We start from the raw sequence: 21,633 nt of genomic DNA, 5'->3' as shown, positions 1-21,633 counted from the left end.
AAACATTCGTACTTGTTTCTATATAGAAAACTGTCGTGGGAGCCTAATATTGAGGAAAGGGTAAAGGCAGTGAGGTAATTGGTAAGAGATGAAAATTTGCCGATCAAATTTAACCGATGGTTTATGATTCTTATTTTTTGGATCAAGAATAATCGTTATTTTGGATTTTTATTTCTTTGATAAACTTTTTTTTTTTTTTTTGATTTTTCGCTCATATTGGTTATAGCTTTTAATTTTTTAAATCATTATACGGTTAAAAAGCGGTCAGAAAAACGCAAAAAATTCTAATCAACGGATAAAAAATAAATAAGTAAGTTAATAGTAAAAAATAAAGATTTTGCAATGATCTTAAAATAAAACTCTTGATATTTAACGATTATTATTGATCCCTGCAATAAATTTTGTAAAATATTTTAAAAATTCGTACAAAATAATTTCTTAATTATCCACAATTTCCATTTTTTCTATTTCTTAGAATATTTATACCATTTTTGCAAGGATAGGACTTTACAAATAAAATAATAAAGTGTACTATTCACAGCCAATTTTACGAAAGTAATTTAAGTGAAAAACGATTTAATTTTTTTAAATTTTATATGGAAATTGACAGAAATTAAATATTATTTCCCATTTAAATAGCTGGTGAAACCGGCTGCAAGTATGAATTTGTTGAATTCAGTGGAAAAAAAAATTACTACAAGAATGCTAAAGAAATAGCACAAAACCTTGATAGGCAGAAACGTTCACCTAACTCTAATTGTAATAAAATGTTCTGCTAATAGAATCCGTCAGGCAAATTAACATTGAAAAGCTCAGCCCTTAATACAAAAGCAGCAAGTAAGCCAGCCATTTGTTATCGCTTTTCTATGCTTTGAGTCTTTTATATATATATTTTTTTTGAGCCGAGTATTTTCTTATAAGCAGCTAATAGCTTAAATTTACCGCAATTTGTTTACAAATGTAAAGTAATTAAGCATAACTTAAGATAGACGTTAATGCGTTGAACTGCGGGGGACTATTAGAATACGATTAAGGCTATTTATTTACCCTGACCTGATTCACACGCACTGACAATTTTAAGTACGAGTACTTATGTTTGTATCAGCAGATAGTAATAGTATATCAAATTACCTGAAATAACTATTTGAATTATGTGGTTGTGACAGTGAACTAGAATAGCTAAATAATAGAGAAGTAAGCACTGCATGGGGAGGTAATTGAAAATGCCTTCAGAGAGATAAAATGCGAGTGTGAAGGGCTACCTTTGTGAGGTAATGGTAGTGTGGGTGTGAAAATGATTATAATTGTTTGAACATTAAAGCTTGTCACGTACTACCTGAGTGCGGTCTATCAGAAGCTCACACGATTTGACATTGAATTTGGTGCGAGCATTTGAATATAGATAATCGTTTTTTGTTTTCTTAAACAATCTAAAATTTTTAATAGAAATCGACTTACTTGTATGAATCTTGTGACTATAACTAATTTCTTCTTTCTTTCTCCATTCCATTCATTTCTTTGCAGTATCACAAACAAATGTCCCCCACACAGTTGCAATCGGTATTCCATGTGGAGAGTGCGGATGCTGTGCCACATTACGAAGTCGTACAGCTGCTACATCACAGTTTCGATGATGGCGTGGCAGCAGCGGCGCCATTGCCTGAACACTATCGTCGGCGGAGACGACGTAGCATAAACAGCATTTCGTTGGACACAGATGTACGTGTACCACTCAAAGAGCCACATCATGTGAAAAAGGATTTGAGTAAAAACCCTTACTACAGCGAATTAAAAGCGGCAGCCAGTGCACCAGGTGCTGGTGGTGCGAATAGTTTAGAGCAAGCGACGCGTGGCAAATTTGCAGGCGATTTACGTGAGCTGAAGGAGCATAAGGTGTCATTGAATGCATTTGGTGAGAATTTGAATTTGACGCTGAAGCAGACAGATAGTCTCTTCAAGGGCGGTTCGCCGCACTCTTTACGCATGTGGACAGTGCGTGAGGAGGCGAATGCGACGCATGGACTGGATATGGAGGAGGTGTTCGATGAGGTGAGTGGATTTAATTTCGAATTATTATTATTAAGTAGGGTGTTTCATAAAAAAGAAAAATATTATAAAAGCTGTTAGTGAAATACTTAAATGCGTATTTAGACATCTCACAGTGAAGAACACTGGAAAATATATATACCACGAATACGAGACATTGACACGAATTCAGCTCTATTTAGCTTGCTAAAACTTTATTCAGCACAGAATTTCAAACTTACAAGCTTTAATAATACTTAAATATTACTAAGAACTGTTGCTAAAAGAAAATCTAAATTTCTAGGCATAAACAAAATTTTTATTTAGCGTTATTCAGCCAACTAAAACTGGATTCAGCAGATTATTTTCCTCTTAATTTAGTTTTACAAAAGGTGCAGCGCATCCGATTTTAAAATGTCGCAAAAGAGCAGAAAACTAAATTTTCCGCACTCTCATAGTTTGTAAAACAGTAAAATATATATTCATGTGCTAAGTTTCAGCTGTTTCCAAATATATTCGCTGTATACCCTTAACAAGCTTAATTATGCTGCCTATAATTTTATACTTTTTCAGAAAATGTTATTTTTGAACTCAGGAAAAATTGTTTAATAACATCAGAAAGCGCAGCAAAAATAGTAGGGAAAGCTCGGTCAAAAACGTAGCAAAAGTGTAAACGGAAAAATATTATAATTAAAAAAAAAATATTATATTCAGCAAGTGAGTTGGAATTCAGCGAAAAATAGAACAATGCTATTTAACCTATTCAGCTTTTAAACCAATTCCCATTTGCAAAAAAGCATGAGGAGCTCATTCAGCTTTTGAAACTTAATTCAGTAAAATAATTCATGTTAATACCAGAGGGTGCATAGATGGTTTGAGATTCTGATAATTTAATGCAGCAAGATAAAACAGATGCACTACAAAGGTTACTAAGCTACACGCTCATGTGTTTAGATTTTTTTCAGCGGTTTCGATATACATAAATATGTCAAATATTCAGCTCATTTCGAGTACGCTGAGTTGATAAAACAAACAATTCAGCATTACTTATAATCAAATTTTATATTTTCATACATTCATAATGAACATTTACTCAAGTAAATGCATTTCAGCGCAGGTTTAAGAGTAAATTTTAGGCGAAATTTAGATTTTGTAAGCCATTTATGTCTATTCATGTAAGTTTTAAGCAATTCAGCAGCTCTTTAGACAAGAACAAAGCAATTTTTAAGGCAATTGAGTACATTAGCCTCTTGCTTGGCTCGTTTGTAAGCAATTCAGCAGCATAGTTTTGAAATTAACTCATTATTTTTTTACCAAATACTTATGTATATGTGTGTATTTATAAACAAATTTTTTATTATCATATATTTAATCAATGAAAGTTATTCAGCGCAATCTTTATTTTATTTTTGTACATAAGCCTGTTATTCAGCTGGTTTCTAAGCAACTCAGCTGCCTAGTTTTGAAATGGATAATTTTTTTTTCTTAATTAAGAAAGTGTGGTATACAAAATATTTGCCGACACTATATAATTTTGCCAAATCATCTTCACTCTCATTTAACACCAATTTGTATTCTATGCCTCACTAATGTGCGTGCTTAAGTACTTAGCACCGAATGGGAATTCTATTCGATTTGATGCGTTTTCTATTATTACTTAATTTAATGCTCTGTTTTGTCAGACATGAGTGTCATAACTGGAAGTGCGGCTACGAGTATACATTATCTACATATTTATGTACATATATTTACTTATTTATTTAAGTACATTTTCAATAGCACTTTACTCAGTTAATCCCTGCCTGCCTTTCTTTTTTTATATCACTCGAAGCATTCCTTTATAAGTTTTTGTGTGTGGTCCCGAATATAAATACTTTCTTGTCTATCGCAATTTGGTTGCTGATACTTCATATCTGTGTATACTTTTTTGCAATTCGAAGTTAGGTAATTTATTATTTTGCGCAGCCGCAGAATTTTTATTAGTTTCTCTTTGTTATTTTTTCGACATTTTCTTGCGAATTATTCATTTCACTTTCAGTTTTTAAAAAACTTTTAATAATTTTTTTTGGCACTTTCGCCTTTATTTATGTATTACTGCATTTCACCTAACGAGCTGATCATTTTATTTACATATTCATTTTATTGAGTATTTATGCATTCACTTGCACCCTCAGGGTGTGAATTTATTGAGCTATAAATGCCATTTGTGTGCCTAAATGCTTCCGCTACGAATTGAAGTCGAATCGAATGCTTTCTTACTTAGGAGATCAGTACGATTATTTTTTTGAGGAGTATTAACAATAACAAGAAGAGGTACTTGATTTCGTAGAGCAAAAAATATTAAATTTTGGAAGGCTGTGGTTCAGTTTAGATACAAAATAAAAACAATGTTGTGTAGTTCAGATTCCTCATAGTTTTAAAGACTCTTTTTTTTTAAGAAACGGCATATGCAAATAACAATTTTTTAGGTTATTGAAAAAAGCGCAGGCTCTTTCAAATGCGTTCATTGCGTTGGAAAATTATTCAGCAGACTAATAAATAATAATTTTAATATTTCATGCAGTATGGCAGCATGTTCTCTAAGGCAGAAATATTATTCCGCACTGTTTTAGATTCAAAATAATCAAATTGAACATTTTAGTAGTAAGTGTTGCACTTTTTATATGAAATTCTTTAATTAAGCTTCTATTCAGCTTATTTGCAAGCAATTGTACAGCTTCCTAGAAGCAATTAAAGTGCTTTTTGAATTAGGTATGTAAATTTACTTTCTATTGTGAACAATTCAGCAATATTTCTTTCACGAATTAAGTACTTTTTGTGTCAATTGCAGGCAGCATTCTCTATAGTTGAGTTGTAAGTGATTCCGCAGCTTCTCGGATATGAAAAATTAATTTCTTATGTCAGCTGTCACATAATATTTCTATTCAGCTCGGTTGCAAGCAATTCAGCAGTATCTTATCTACGTAAAATACACTTTTTATATCAATTAAACACGTTAGCCTTCAATTCAGCGGAGTTGTAAGTAATTCAGCAGCTTCACAGTAACTTTTTTGGGACACTCCCTAATCAAATTATCTTTTATGCTCAACGTTATGCAAATGAATGCCTTTACAAAAATAACTGCAACGGAAATTTCAATTCCATTTTCTAGTTTTGTGATCGATTCAGCAGCATTTTAGTCACAAGTAAAGTGCTTTTTGTGTCAAACGTATGCAGTAGTCTCTATTCAGCAGAGTTTTAAGCGATTCAGCAGCTTTTCGGACATGAACAATTGACATAGGATTTCTATTCAGCCCATTTGTAAGCAATTCGGCAACTGTTTAGTTATGAACAGTACACTTTCTTGTACCTAATAAGCCCATTAGCCATCAATTCAGCTCAGTTGTAAGCACTTTATGAACTTTTTAGTACTAAAAAGGGCACATTTCAATGAAATTGGCTGATACGTTAAACTTTGTGAATATTGAATTTTTTGAAAATTAAAGTCTCTAAAAAATGCTGTCTTGTAGATACGCACCTATCCCTTACCCCGAAGGCTTAGTTGTTACGCCAACGCCAAATCCAATTCCATTTTCTTGTTTTCGCTTATGTTTTTTTTTTTGTTTACATTGCCGTTCCACGTTGCACTACAGCCTCTTATTATTTTGCTCTATTTCGATTGCAATTGCGTAATTCCCACCAATTGCACATACACACACACACACACAAAATCAATAAAAGAAATAAAAGTTTTAAAAACACTCGATTTTGCCGCAACAGCAGCAGCGGCTGTAACAAATTTTCATTGCGTCCCACTGTGAGCGTGCTTACATACACTCTAGCTCTGGCTCTAATCCCTGCAACATACTCGCTTGCCCACTCCCTGCCAGTGCTACTGCGCTTACTTTTACCCACTCCACCCTGCCTCAACACTAAATCCTCCTTTTGCCACACACACACACACACACCGCAGCACATTTGATTTCTAACTCCTCGCTCCTACTCCTCCCCCTCCACCTACTCGATTGCCGCTCAAAAAGCTATGTATGACCGGCAGTTGCAACACACAACGCTGTGCTTGCCTGCAATATTTGTTGTTGGTAAAAATGTTGATTTTTTCACCTTTTCTTTGCTGCTGCTGCTGCTGTTGCTCTAATTTCAAATGCGCATTCGAAATTGGTGTGCATAATGCAAATCGACGCCGTTTGAAATGTTCGACGAAATGTTGAAGCAAAAAATCAATATTAGGGGGAGGGCAACATCAATAGCCACAAACAAACAGTTCGTCGGTGCATACAAGCATACACATATACATAAATATTTACTTTAATTTTGAGTTTATTTGCGCTTAAGGGTCTATCGCGTGCGCTGCTTTATTTCAATCTATTTTTTTTAACTTCTACTTGTTTGTTTACCTGCAATTCGTTATTTTTAATTTTCGATTTTGCCTCATTACAACGGGCAATCGCATTAACATTAAGCCAAATAATGAGAGGAGAGAAGGTGGTTGGAGTGGGAAAAAGTTCGTTACTTAAGTCTTTCGTTTATAGCGTTACGATTTTATGTAATTGCCTGTTTTACTACGAATATTGTTTGAAAAAATAAAAAATAAAAAAAATATTGCAAAGCCAAATCAACTGTCTGGCAACAGGAAAAATAATTGGTAAATAAGCATAATATTATTTGAAATTTTTGAAGTGCGGTTTTTAATGCGGCTTTTTTATTTCTTATTGTTACTTTTACGATTACTTTTATTATAATTTATTTGCGGCAGTTTAACTGCACTTAAAAATTTTTTTCTGATTTTTTGCTGATTTTAAAGACTTGAATTGAAGTGCCGCTGTGCAGCAGGTGTGGGTGCTGCCGCCAATACTTCCTTGTTTGTTTTGCTGACGCTTTCGTTATTCATTTGTTTGCATCACCTGTCAAAAAAGGTGTTATTTGTTATGAAAAAAGGGGAGACTGCATGTTTTTAGTTAATAATAAAAGCTTAAACTTTTCAATTTCGTTATTTGGGGCATGAAATACAAATTAATTATTTTTTGTTTTTTATTTTTCGAGACAATGTTATCCCAATATATTTTTGAGCAGAAAGCAGCCGTTAATGTTTGTTTTTTATTTTTTAGTCATAAAGACAGCGAACTTAAAATGTACATTTATTTTTGAACTTGGAAATTCTCGAAAAATTCCCAAATGTTAGAAAAACGCAAAGGTTGGCAAAGGCTATTGAGATGTTCCATAAAACCCCCCAAAAACAGGAACAGTTACAAAAAACCTGAAAAAGCTCAAAATGCATCGACAAGTAAAAAGCGAAGAATTCCCAAGAGTTCCGAAAATGTGCTGAAAGGTCTCGAAAGAAATTCCCAAAAAAAAAATTACGAAAAAATCGAGAAATTCTGAAGTTGGTTGTCACAAGAGAAGGCAGTCCAAATTAAAATGGAATTAGCCTTTTTGGGTACGAAACCGATTACACAAGGCCACACAAAAAATAAATAATAAAAAATAGAAAAAGGTTCTTTTGATCAGACAACGTATTTTATATGTTTTTAATGTCGCTGAACTCGAATTTTAAGTCACGTCAGAATTTTTTTCTAGTTTAAAAATTCCTGGAAAATTTTATGTGGCAAAAGAAAATTTAAAAATATTGACCGATTTGCTTTGCTGTGCTGATTGCGAATTTGAAGTTAGATTTTCAAAACTAAAAATAGCGGATTCAATATGGCTGTAAAATTATTTTAATAAAAATTATTGAATTAACTATACATATATAAATATTGGTATTCAAGGTCTTTTGAAGTCGATGATTACGAATTCGAAATTAGATTTTCGAAATTAAAAATGGCAAATGCACCACTTTTAGTTCCTATATAATTTGGTACCTACATGATATCGAAATCCAACAATTATTTAAGAAAAATTTTGACGGATTTTAAATTCGTAAAAAAATCGATGGTTTTGGATTCTTTCAGTACCTTTGAAATTCAAGATTAAAGTACATCCATCTATGTTTATAAAATTTTGTTTGTCATCACATAAAGACCGCCAAATTTTTTGAGGTTAGAAAAAAATCCTTTGATCGTTCTTTTTGTCGCGCTGTGTCTATTTATTTCAGAAAATAGATTAAAAAGGTGTTCATGCAAGTTTTGCTTAGGCTTTGGGTAATAATATCGACCGCTTTGTACCACTTTTTTTTGTTCTACACTCCAAAACGCATCATCTAGTAAAATATTGTGGCTAAAATTACTATAGCTACGCAAAAAATTTACTGTATATTTTGTCGTATGTTACGATGCATTTTTTTTCTTGAGGTCATTTTGAACGAAAAAAAAAACAAAAAATAAATAAAATTTGGTTTCTGGCACATACGATAATTTTGCGCAAAGGGTCGATATACGTATAAGTGGAGCCGAGATAATAATTTTTTCAACGGAGTACCTATCTAGCCTTTTAGGTCTTCCCATTTGAGTGTAAATTTTTCCGTCTTCTACATCTAGAAGACACCTTCTGAACAAATCATTCCAGCGAATTCGCTGTCTGGCTGAATATTAGGACTGCAATTGTTTGTCGATGGTCCAGTTCAATGAGTGTGAATAGAGATTTTGTTCTTTGTGCACTTAATCCCAGACATGTTCAGTGAGACATCTGGTACTTTCCCTCTATAATAGTGGACAGATTTTCTGCTGCTATTTAAGGCAATATTTGTTCGATCACTTATGTATCCTCCTTAATTTTCTAGTAATTTGGAAGCCAGACAATGCGCCTATGAAATATCTCAGCCATTTGTAGAAAAATGACAAGGTTACTTTTGAAAATAAATCGATGCTTATCACAGGATTTGGAGGGATTTCATAGAAAAAGAATGGTAATTGATAAGAATAATATGGCACCGTATCAGTGACGCAAGCTTTGAAATAAATTCCAGCTTGCCAGTTGGGCAGGCCAGAACAGTCTGATAGAAATAACTTGGTGTTCCGAATATACAACACCCGACCTTTTGTATGGGCTGTACATTTCTTACTACATACATATACTCAATTTACACTCATCCCTATCAGGTATCAGGGTCTGAAATTTTTTGATCGTCGTACAAGTTGGATTGCGCTAATCGGTTTCCTTGCACGAATTTGGCGATTGCACGCAAATTTTGTATTGCATGTAAACTTTTCGCATAAACGACCTTAGAAAGATGATCTAATAGTGCGTTCAGTGCAGTATAACTTTCACTAGCATGGCTTCTGATATAATTGGCGATCAACGTGACAATCTTGCGTTCTCAATTTCCGCTTTTCTCGATTACCCTGCACCTCAACTGACTCATTTCAGTTTAGTTACTTGTAATTTTTTGAATCGTACTAATTGTTTAAAAATATTTAAGAAAACGAAGTAGACTCCCTCAAAAACCTGACAGTCTCTTTAATGAAGTCGAAGCCTACGGCCAGGTATTTCATTCTCTATCTCTATAGGTACCTCAATATCTACTTTTGTCTTTGTCTGAATGTAGGCAGTGCTAACAAAAAATTAATGAAGCAGAAAAAAAAATTTTTTTGCTAAACTTCGACCGGCTGTACTTTGGTGAAAAATGTCCGTGCCGATATTTAAAAAAAGCACTTTGATGCCTTAAGATTTTAGTTTTCAGATTTCTTGCCTAAAAATTTTTAGGAGCTAATTTTGCAATTTTTTTGTTTGTTTTTTGCAAATGAGCAAACGAGAAAAAATGTGTTCAGTTAGGCTGCCATATGGATCAGATAGTCTGTTTATTTAACTTTAACCTGCCTTTTTTAAAACTTCTCCTCAATACAAGTTAATTCAAGAGCAATCAATTTTAATTGAATATAGTAGAAATGTAGCAGCGAAACCAGTAAAATTGTAAAACTGGTCTGCTCTAGAGCATTCGAATCTGACAGCTCTCCCAAAGCAGGGGCTGTAATAGTTTTTCCTCTTAATAGGTGTTAAAAAAATTCCGTAAATAGTAGCTCCCAATTGTTTAATCAATTCGCTTCTCTGGACAATGACAATATGGCAGCTTTCTCCATTTGATGCCTTTCAGCCGTAAATAAAGAAATTTTTACTCAAAGCCTCGGGAGCGATTTCAGTATAATTTCATGGTGATGACTTAAGGTTACCACAAAAAAATCACTAATTCTACTGGTAAACCACCTTCCAAAATTGCCAACAAATTTATATTTCTTAAATAATATTTTATATAACTACCATGCCATTAGAAACCCAAAAACAAAATACTTGCTCCCTACTACACCCAGTAAACTTGTACGCTAACATTTTCAAATTTGCTTACACATGCCTTTTGCCACTTTCATCGCCCAACTGCACGACTTTATGCTATAATCTTTCAAACCGTTGTCTCTTAACTGTTTACGCCCTAATGGCAATTAATTGTTCACAACTTTTTAATGTATTTATTTATTTTCATCACTCGAGTAAAAGTACAACTTCAAAAGTGTGGCAGTTAGGGGTGGTCGGATATCTGCCTTCAAACTGAATGCGGAAAAGCATTTGCCCGCCTGTAAGAAAGCAGTAATAGTTTTTATTGTTGTGGTCGGCGCTGCTTTCTTTAGGAGTTCCCAGTGTGTGTTAGACATTGTAGTAGAAAGGTGTGTCACGCGTGGGTGGTTTTGACAACGAACAAAAAAAAAACAACGAAAATGAAAAAACTAAAAGCAAACGAAAGTAAATAAACCAAATGCAAGTGGCGCAGCCGAAAATGAAGGTGAAAAAGAGTTATAATTTGAAGGAGGAAATATTTAATTTGCAGTAAAAAAAAAATAAGTGGTAATGGTAAACTCGTTTACTGGGCGAGCAATTTTTCTGATTTTTTTTTTAGTTTTTTAATTGTACTTTCTTTTTTGGCAGTGCAGCAATCGAAAGGTTTTTAAATAGCTAAATTTTTTTAATATTTTTATGAAATAAAAAGGTATTATATACCAAAAATGTATATTTATTAAAAAAAAACAATGAAAATTTAAGTTTTGATATTAAAAGCGGTTAATTTTGTTTGGGAAATGTATAGACATTTAGCAATCAAGTCATAACAGCAACTTAAATTTTTTTTAATAAATTTTTATTATGTTTATAGATTAAGCAACTTCTAACTTTAAGTTAAATTGCTTTATTTCTTTAATGCTTATTTCCATCTGATTGTATTATTTAAGCTCATTGGGATACCTTACACTGCTGAGTAGGAAAATTATAGTTTTTCATTAAAAAAATCAACAAAAAAATTATGATTTAAATCATCCACCATTTTCGGAGAAATTTTTTGCGAAATTTGAAAATTTCACCCACTTTTCAACTTCCTCGCTTTCGCTATCCAATTACATATGCATGTGTGTGGTTGACATACGAAAGACTTAAGCCACAAACTTGTTAAATTGTTAAGTGATTAAGTAACAAACACCCGACTGAGTTGAGCATAAGAAAATGGGCTAGCGAAATATTTGACGATTAACATTTTCTCAAAAAATTATGAATCTCTATATTTTGCGTAGTACTTTCATTGTGACTAATACAGAAATTAATTTACTAAATCATAACGACATGAAATCCAGTCAATGGAAATGAAATTTTAAAAGAAAGTAAAGATTTCAGCCGTGGTACCATTTTCCTTTATATACCATAAATAGAATAAAGTTTGATGAATAATTTTTTTTATAATTTTTAACCAAAAATTTGTTTAGTCAAAATATTTCCAAATCTTGAAATAGTAGCTGATTTTTTTTCTTTTCGCCTTCATTAAATCAATTTTTATATCAAATTTGGGGCGTGACAAACTATGAAGTTTTCAATTTGTATGTTGTAAGCGCTTACAGCGAATTTGCATAATTTAGTAGTTCGACATGAGTCGGTGATTTTTACATAAATGCGACGAACCGTAACATATGAAAGACTTGAGCAACGAACTTGGCGAGTTACATAAGTAAATAAGCGATTGAAATTTCCACAATTGATTTTTAATTGTTGTTTTCTTTTGCAGAGTTATGCGCAATATTTTTTTTTATGTTTTAACGAGCCTTAACCGCCAAAAAGGTTATTTTTGATGTAGAAATATTCCTATATTACAAAAAATTTGATATTTTTCATTTCTTGAACAAAATATCCTTCTATAAAAAAATATTTTCAGAATTAAGAAATGACACTTTAATTTTGCCATTCAAGCATTTAATAAATTTGAAAAATTTATACCAGTAAATCCGTTCCTAAATTTTTATTTTTCTAAGTTTTCTTAAATTTTAATTTGTTATGCAAATTTTTCATATTTCCTTTTTTAACTCTGATTTTAATACATTTAACTAAAATCTTGTCATACTCTCTTAAAAAGGAAATATTCCTTTTACTTCCTTTGACATAATTTATTACAAAATTTTATTTTCCAACTTTTTAAAACCAGCATGCATTCAACCCTTCACCAATTAAGCAACAATGCAACAAAAAAAACAGCAATTCGCATTTTCAGACAATGACTCATACAGCTCCTACATACAATAAAAAGTACATTCATTAAAATGCACCAATTTTCAGTATTATTGAAAAGCACTAAATTTGTAAAAGCCATTCAAATTTTTCGAGCCAGCAGCAAAACGTGTGACTTCAGATATCCGTACTCCTACCCCCCCCCAAAAAAAAGTAGTATAAAGTATGCAGTATGCAACGATTGACAGCCAAAATAGTCACAAATTATAATGTGCAAATTACGACGAAAAAAAAGATCTGAAAAAACTGCGAACAAATGTGCCCAAAAGGCGATGAACTGACACACAGTGGGCAACTATTGTTTGCACTCTTTTGTGTGCTTTTGGGAATGAGTGAGGGAAAATAATACGAAAAAATTGTTTTTTTTGTTAGCATGTCAGTTATTGGCAACTTGAACTCACAAAAAGGTCTGCTGATGAAAAAAAATTACGTTGCGCTGAGTAAATATTTGTAAGGTAAATGATCTAACAGAGTATTTAAATAAATACATACATGTAAGTAAGTAGGTGAATAACACATGTAAATAAGCAAACAATGGCGAAAATTTGCCAAGGCGTTTACGATTTCTTGGGTTTTTTAGGTTGTACTATTTTAGGTTGAAGAAACAAAAAAAAAACAAAAAGCAGAAGGAAATGTTGTTGTAAATATCGATGTTCTCTGCAACTCTGTAGGACTGCTTTTTAAAGATTTAATAAGGATTACACATATATTAAACACGAATTAGAGGTATATGCCACTGCTCAGTAGTAAGTGTTTTCTTTTTAGTTTTGGGTTGTGTAATTATGGATATATACTCGTAGAGTATTATCTTTTTCCCGCAGCTCTGTCCGCGTTAAGTTTGATTTATTTTTACAATATCAAATGTAACAAAAAAGAAAATAAATTATATCACTGAATATAATATATATTTTTTTAATAGGACTTATTGATTCGAGATTCGAGAACGTGGTCACTGTGTCGAATTTCAAGTAAAATAGCCATTTTGGTATAAAAAAGAACTTACATATACTTTTTTATCATTCTTCTGCCAACATTTTTTTGTTTCAAATCAATAGCTCATTGGTATACATTTCTATAAAGCTTAAAGATATTTCATTTTTCAAATGTTCACTAAGTTAATTTTAAAAAAAAAAACTGTAATCAAAATTTGATAAGACTTTTAAACAAATGGCAACCACTTTTAAAAATATTTGCCAGATAAAGCTTTCTTAAAGATCCTTTGTTTGACTTGACTGTTTTTTTTGAGATCTTTCCATTTACTTATTGATTAAATTTAATTTGATTTTTTAACAGGTGGCAACCCTCTTTAAGAAATACCTACAAACAAACTCACACACTCTCTCCCAAACCTTCACATTTGTATTATATGTAGGTAAAATTTCATTTAATTTTTCAATTAAATTCCTAAACTGGTGGCAACCCTTTAAAAAAAAAAAATTCAAATATGTGGGTAAAATTTTCACATAACTTCTCGGTTGGTACTCATTATTAAAAGGTTTTATTTAACTTAAGTTTATTTTGAGTTTCAAAACAGGTGGCAGCTCCCTTTAAAAATATGTTTGAATTTATTTCTTGAACCCCTCTCGTTTGATACCCATATTTAAATACATATTTCACATAACTTCTTAATTAAATTGATTTTAAAATTTTAAACTGGTGGCAACCCTCATGAAAGAATGTTCGAAAAAATTGTTTTAACCCCTTCTTTTGATATCTGCACTTTTATAATATTTTATAAACCTTTTGCAGCTCTCTTCAAAAAATAGCCTTTATGTTAATTCAAGCCAATAACTAGTGTTGGGCAGTATCGATACCAAAAGTACTCAGAACTCGATTCTCAAAAGGATCGACAGCACCCGATTTTTAAAAGTACCGATACTGAGTACTCCAAAGAACTCAGTACTCACAAAAGAACTCGAAAGTACTCAGTACTCAAAAAAAATAAACTCCAAAGCACTCAGAACTTAAAAGAACTCGAAAGTACTCAGTACTTAAAAATACTCTGTTCCACCAATTGCTTTGGTACATGTTAGGGATGTTTCGAATGTCATATTTTTCACATTAAAAGTATCGATACCAAAAGAACTCGATCCCCAAAAGTACTCGATACTTCCCAACACTACCAATAACCTATCAGTATGCCAAATTTTATCCAATACTTCTAGCCGTTTTAGCGTGAAAGTGTAACAAAGATACTCACACACTCACACACAAACTTTCACATTTATGGTATTACTGGGAACAGGATAGGACTCGTAGGATTTTCCTAGTAGGATTTTCCAGAGAATAGTAATTTAAAGTGGTCTGCGTTCCCCCAGTAAAGATGCGCAAGCGACAAATAACCACTTCCGAAATGCCATCAACAGTAAAAAAATAAGTTAGACTCAAGATATTTAAGTTCGCTTAGGCTGGGCATCCAAGGAACAAATCCATCTGTATGTCAACCATGGAGCTGTTACAGTAGCGGCTTGAAGTCACAACGACTTGCAAATTGAGTTTAAGTGGCCCAATGGCCAATTAAGATACGCACCAGCATCGAGAAATGAGTCTTGTTTAGCTTCAAGAGCTCTTTAGACTACCTCCGATATACCCATGACCAGAAAGACGGATTCACCCTGATTTCTATGGCTGTTGCACAGCCAACGCTGAGCTGACTAGGCGCTAATTTATTCTGTAGCAAACTAAATATCTCTCTTTATTCGTTCCAGTAGCTTCCTGCCATAGTGCTAAGGTCTGGAGCACTGAGTACTTAGATGTGGTCGGGAGGGTACACCATGACAATTTTCGAGCTTATTACTGAACTCCCAAGTGATTTAATGGCCAATTGGTTTGGGAGCTAAATTTGGGGCTAATGAAGAGTTCCTTGTAGAAGAGACACCTGCGACTGTACTTCCCTCAACTTTTTATCTATCCGTGAATAAATTTACTAAGCCCTTATTCCAAAGACTCAAGTCCATACAATTGTCCCGTGAATCAATATGAGCAGTGAAGGATTCAGCATCGGCATAAAATGGTCGGTTAAGGCTGGAATAGACTTAGTGCTCAAAAATAATATTCTGGCAGCCAATCAGGTAATACGACAAAGATATATGGAGCATCGTTGACTTATTTTTCCGTTTTCCAACAAAAAAATGTTCATTCATTTCCGAAGTGGTGAACGAGTTGAAGTTCGAAGGTCATTTAGAGATTGAAAAAGGCACTTCCGAGGAAAAGGCTCGTACAAAAATTATGAATTGTTTATCCTCAGAATCCGAATCTGCACTAAAACATGTATTTATAATCTAAAAAAATTGAGTTCCAGTCCGTTTAACCCACTCCCGGTCTGGTGGTCCAGGACACCCTGTACATTCCCATCCTTGACTTAAATTACCATTGCCTCTTTTTTATGGTGGCTATCTCCGCTTGTAAAATGCTACAGTGGTTTGAGAGCCTAGATTTGAGACCGATGAAGAGTTTTTTGTACAAGAGATTGCTCCAACTGCACTGTCATCCATGGCAGGTTAAGGCTGGAACGAACACAAAGCTCAAAAAGAATATTCTACCAGCCAGCAGCAAAATTGCCAAGCTGGCCAAGAAGTACGAAATCGAGTTGTGTCTAGTGTCTCAGACGATGGTCATCTTTCTTTTATAAGCCAGTTTATTTTTTTTTTTATCAAAATGACTAACAAACCAAAAAAAAATGTCATGAAAATTTTCACAAATGGCAATGGCCTGCGGCGTTCGCGGACACGATTATCCACCGAACGTGCTACAATGATATACTTTACTGCGCTATCTAGTGTTTCTATTTGCTTTGTAGTAATTTTTTTCGACATTTTTCGCTTTACAATGATAAATAATAAGAATGACCTAGTTTGGTAGATTTTCAGTGGCGTTCTAGAGTTTTTCATGACAAACAATAGTTAGCCGAAAATATAAAGAAGTAAACCGCTGTTAAAAAAAGCCAAGCCAAAACTAGAAACCAAAAACATTGCAAGCAGAAAACACAAACTAAAACGCTGCACGAGCTAAAAATAGGAAAAAAAAATTAAATAATGAGCTAGAACTTAGCGTAGTCGCGCATAAATCATGGGCCACCGCCGAAAATAATAATAGCAATAATTTAAAATAAATAAAACGCCAATTGAAGTTGAAATTGTAACAGCGAAATGACAGTACAGCCAGACTGAAGTATTGCTACTAAGAAGAAAAAAAAATTGTTCAACAAAAAATTACAAAAAAACGCACAATTTTCCTTACAAAATAACGGTAAATTTTTATTAAACTCAAGGCTGTTTCAACTTAAGGCTGTTCGAAACAAAAGACCTAAGCAACGAACGCGCTGCAATGAAATCGTGCTTTAATTTCCGTCACATGTCGCCGTCGCGATGCCGCGATACAGCTACAGCGACTGCAGCTATCGGTAAAGACGTCGTGCACTGTTTTCTTATCTTTTTGCTTATGCTTGTGCTGTATGTGTGTGTGTCTGTGTCTTTCTTCGTTTGCAGTTGGCTAGTCACTCTGTCTGGGGCCAGCTGTAGGTCTGCTGAGAATTCTACACGCCGGAAATTGCCAGTCGGCACAGAAATTGCTGACTGTCATTAAAGCCACATTCTGTGGATTTTACTGAATTTTGTAGTCAATTTTTTCTTGCTTCATTTTGCGCTAATTATAAAGCATTTTTGCAGCTTTGCAGCAGCACAACAGACAACAGAAATCGCGAATTCTCATAAAATTAACAGAATTATTTACCGGAAACGCTACATTACTTTGCCGGTAATGGAAGTGTGAGTAATTGGAGCAAAAAAACTTAACTGAAAAAACACAAGCGACAAAAACGAAGGAAAGAGGCTGAAAGGTTTCAGTTGGCAGTAAAGTGCAAAAACTTAAAATTTTTTTGGTAGATTACAAAAAATAAGGAGGAAAAGGTCGTAAATAATGAGTTTTCGGATGTAATTATTATAGTTTCTCAAAAATTTAAAAGTAAAAACGTTTATTATTTTTTGGCATAACTCTGAAAATTTTGGTAAATGAAAAAATAAAAAATGCGTGTTTAAAAAAATTGTAAATTTGATTACTGTAATTTCTCAAAAATGTCTATATTATATGTATTGTGAAAAATGTAAATAAAAAAATCATTTTTACTTTCTTGTTTTCTTAATTATGAAAAAAATTTAAGTAAAAATTTCAAAATGTGTGCTGCTGAATACTAAAAGTTTGGCTATATAATTTTTAAAAATAATTTCTTTTAACCATTAAAACCAAAATAAAAAAATAAAAATTTTTTCAATTTTTGTTTTTATTTTTAAATTTATCAAATTTAAATTTTCAATATTAATAAACGAGTAAAAAAATTTAATTATTTAACTTAAGAATGATGGAGTTCTCTAGCCCCTACCTCTACAACAATTAGCCTTTGGTTACTCAGCCTCAATACTTGCCTACTTCACGAATTTAATAGTCAATACTAATAGTAAAAGCTCACATTTAGTAAATTCAGCTAGAAAATGATTCAAAAGTTTTGAAGAAAATAGTTTTATTTTTTGTAAAATTTTCGGAATATCTTATAGGTGATATTGCATTTGGCGTAAGTGCGGTATGGCGCTTATTGTAGATAATAACCTAACAAAAACCAAGTAAGTCGAAATTTCAAATTTTGTACAAAAATTAGGAAAATTCGACAAAGTTTTATAAAAATGTTTACTTTTTAATAGATATGTTAGACACATTCTGAGTAGGAAGCTTTGTAGCGCATTCAATTTTAGTATAACAAAGTGCAAGTTTGAAGTAGCGAGGACTTACTATTGATTTTGGGAATTTTTTGTTATGGAAGGTGTTGCTCATTTTTCCATAAAAAAAAAATGGTGATTGACATAGTACCACTTAAACGTCATCCCCAGCAACAAGGCGTTCGAAACGATGGAGAAGTTAGGCTGTAGTATCTATCTGTTGGTAGCCATTCTAAGCATAAGTAGTCCTTCTATTGAGACTAGCACACTAATTAATCTCTCCTTTCCTATTTGTACTAGCAGGTTGAGTTGACTAAACTAAAAAATTTTAGTATCCATGATATCGCTTAGGTTCCCAATAGATGGATGACACTCATGAACAGTAGTCTCCGCCTTAAAAGTTCGGGACATTAACATAACAACTCGTTATGGCCTTAGACTTTTTAAAAGTTTTTCAGCTTCTTCAGAAGTGCTTATTAAGCCTCTCTGTTCATTAATATATACTCCTCCTCTGCTCAGCATAAGGCAATAATGTGATCTTTCATCTATCCTTCTGGCAGCGGGAGTTGTGCCAAAACATTTTCATCTTGCCACGGCTTCGGAGAAAAATATTACTCTGATATGAATTGCGCTTGAAAGTAGTAAGTAACATGCTCCGCCGCTGTCACGACGGCAAAATTTGTCGTCAGTCCCTTCATTGCACGGTATGCCCGTGTGTTCCCTTATCTTTGGTCGTAGATATAAAGCAGCTTCAAGTATGATTAATTTGACCAACTATTTCGTAACTCATAGAAGTACTGCTTAGGTTGGGTTAAATCAACGCCGCGAGCCGATTACGAAATTTCGAATGCCGCTGATTTCGATCGCTGAGGACTCAGTGTTTGTTCAGAAGTCCGAGCCATCTTAGCCTCGCGAAGGTTGGACAGTCTAAAAGAAAGTGTGGAGATGATTCCACTTCATCTTCCTTACAAACAAACGGATCAGTTCAAATTCCTAGTCCCACCACATGAATACCAATCGCACAATGGTCTGTCAGAACCCCATGTCTAGCCCGTGAGAGGTAACGTGCTTTAAAGTGCCCTATAAACACATTTGCTGCAGTAGAGAAACCTCTTCTTTTCCTTTTTTATGTCATAAAAGGCCCCAGTTTCCCTTAGCCTAATAGCAGTTCATGCTGCGACAATTCTGTCTGCAATATCCGCAGGCGCCGTGTTCAACATACATATGTGTGTTAAGCGCCATTGTAGGTATGGTTCTTAATGCTCCGCTAATTCCTGTTTTACAAGTGTAGCCTTCTCTAGTCAGTTCCACCAGACAAGGGCCCCTTGAAACAATATAGGCTTACATCTGGTTTGCTAGAGCTAATGAATTAATTTGAGCGAGAGACCCCACCTTTCATCGATAGCTCCCCTCCAGCAGTACAAAGCAACCGACCTATCCTTTCCTCAATGTTAGGCTTCCTTATTAGGTTGGTTTCAACGCCCAGATTAAAAATATACTTGACTATTGCCTCTGAAGTGACATTGTTGAAGGCCCACTCGATATCGAAGAAGGGCCCTTCTGCATAATTTTCACGCGTGAAGGTTTCCTCTGACTACTTTACGAATGCGTGCAGGCCGGTATTAGCATAAATAGGATCCAACCAATTGCACGACACCTTCAGAGCCCTTTGTAGCTGCGCAGGTGTTGATTTAAAAACAGCTTTTTTTCTCCTCTAAAGTTTCCAACTTTTCCAATAGCACCTGCTGCACACATTTTGACGCTAAGCTCATACAAAAAATATGAACTAAATTTCATCTATGTATGTAAGCTGCAAAAAAAGACAAATTATGAATGTCACGCGTCAGTGCGCACTTTGACACCCACATGCCACCGGCATTGAGTTAAATGACAAATTTTAAAAAATGTCCAAAACCACAGAAAACAACATAATTTATGAAAATTGCAAACACATAATCTTACACACACACGGGTAAACATATGTACATAATAAACACTAGAAATATGCATGCTGCTAGCAAAAAAAAAACAGTAGCAAAATGAAATACAAAACACTTAGATCCGTCTACTGGACAATATTCGACTGCTGCCGCCGAACGCAAGGTTACCGCAAGAAGTCAAGCCATAATAAAAACCTTGGCATTGGCAAGGTACGAGGGCACACGACGACGGTACGCAGCGGCTCAAACACTTGCACGTTCGCGCTTTCTGACACCACTCACACCTCACAGGCCTCACACGCATAGAATTATAAGTAGGCACACAATTGTTTATTCATACATACTTATGTACATATGTATGTATGACTGTGTGTGTTTTTAGCTAAAAATCATATATCAGCTACCGCACACAGCTAATCTCTGCAATCATTTCACGCAAATTAAATTGCTTTCAATCGCATGCAAATTGCTGATTTGACTAGCAACCAAATGTCATGCGATAAATTTGAAAATCGACTTGAGCGCATAAAATGCGATTGGAACGCAAGCGCAGCGTTTTAGATGTATTGCAATGTCTATTAAATAATTTCAAATGTGAAAATTTTATGGTGATTTCGTTACTTCAAAAAAATGTTGCGCTCTGTGTTGACATTTTAACAAATGAATGAACGCGAATTTTCGAACCGGTTTGCCCTTAAGTTAAAATCAAACACGAAGAAGGAGAGGGCTCAATCAAAAGGCGAAATTTTTTGATATACATACTGAGTAAGATTACAACTAACTAACTTGGGAACTAAAATCATATAATCTTTATCTCAATTCTTACACTCTGCTCATAAGAGAACAGAAGCAATTTTTTTACATAATTTTTTCAACTGCACAGCAAAAAAAAATATCTATTAAAAATCGAATCCATTCCAATAGGACATATTGAACTCAATTACAAATATGTATTTCATTAACCGCAAGCGACCTTCATTTGTTACTACTTTGTGGTTGGTAATTTGCTTAAATGCTTAATGGAAAATATGTATATTTTTAATATTCCTAATATGGCATTTATGTGCTTACAAGAATTTAGATTTACTGAATATGACTTTAAGGTGTGACTAAATTAGTCTATTAAATTTTTCTTTCTATACAATTGCGCTACTCTATTTTTGTTATCGCGATTTCAGCTTGCAATGGGTAGATTTTATTTTGTCTATCAATCTGACAAAGCGTTCCGGTGGCAAATGACTTTAAGTAATTGCCGGCTACCAAATTTGGTGAACAAATAGTAATTATTGCCATGGCTGAACAAAGCAAACACTGATTTAAAAAAAAATGTGGGTCATAAGCTTAGAAGTTAGTTTTTGAAGTGAGGTGAGGAGAAATAAAATGGAATGGTTTGAAATAAAATGAAGTGAACTGAAATGAAATGAAATTAAATGAAGGAAGCTTAAATGAAAATAAAATTAAATTAAACTAAGTTATATTAAAAAAAAAAAAAA

General features: G+C 33.6%; 1 protein-coding gene across 6 annotated transcripts in view; it reads left to right on the top strand.

Moving 5' to 3' along the window:
- Positions 1 to 21,633, top strand: part of sona (sol narae metalloprotease) — a 167,435-nt gene that overhangs the window by 43,695 nt on the left and 102,107 nt on the right. For all 6 annotated transcript variants that reach the window (XM_017612925.1, XM_017612923.1, XM_017612924.1 and 3 more), the window contains exon 3: positions 1,525 to 2,049. In XM_017612925.1, coding sequence (XP_017468414.1) covers positions 1,525 to 2,049 — 525 coding nt within the window. The remainder of the gene's footprint in view (positions 1 to 1,524; positions 2,050 to 21,633) is intronic.

This window comes from Rhagoletis zephyria, unplaced genomic scaffold (genome assembly GCF_001687245.7).
Source record: "Rhagoletis zephyria isolate East Lansing unplaced genomic scaffold, Rhagoletis_zephyria_1.1 Rzeph_scaffold_00589, whole genome shotgun sequence".
Classification (NCBI taxonomy): domain Eukaryota; kingdom Metazoa; phylum Arthropoda; class Insecta; order Diptera; family Tephritidae; genus Rhagoletis; species Rhagoletis zephyria.
This window is presented reverse-complemented; position numbering and strand designations above follow the sequence as displayed.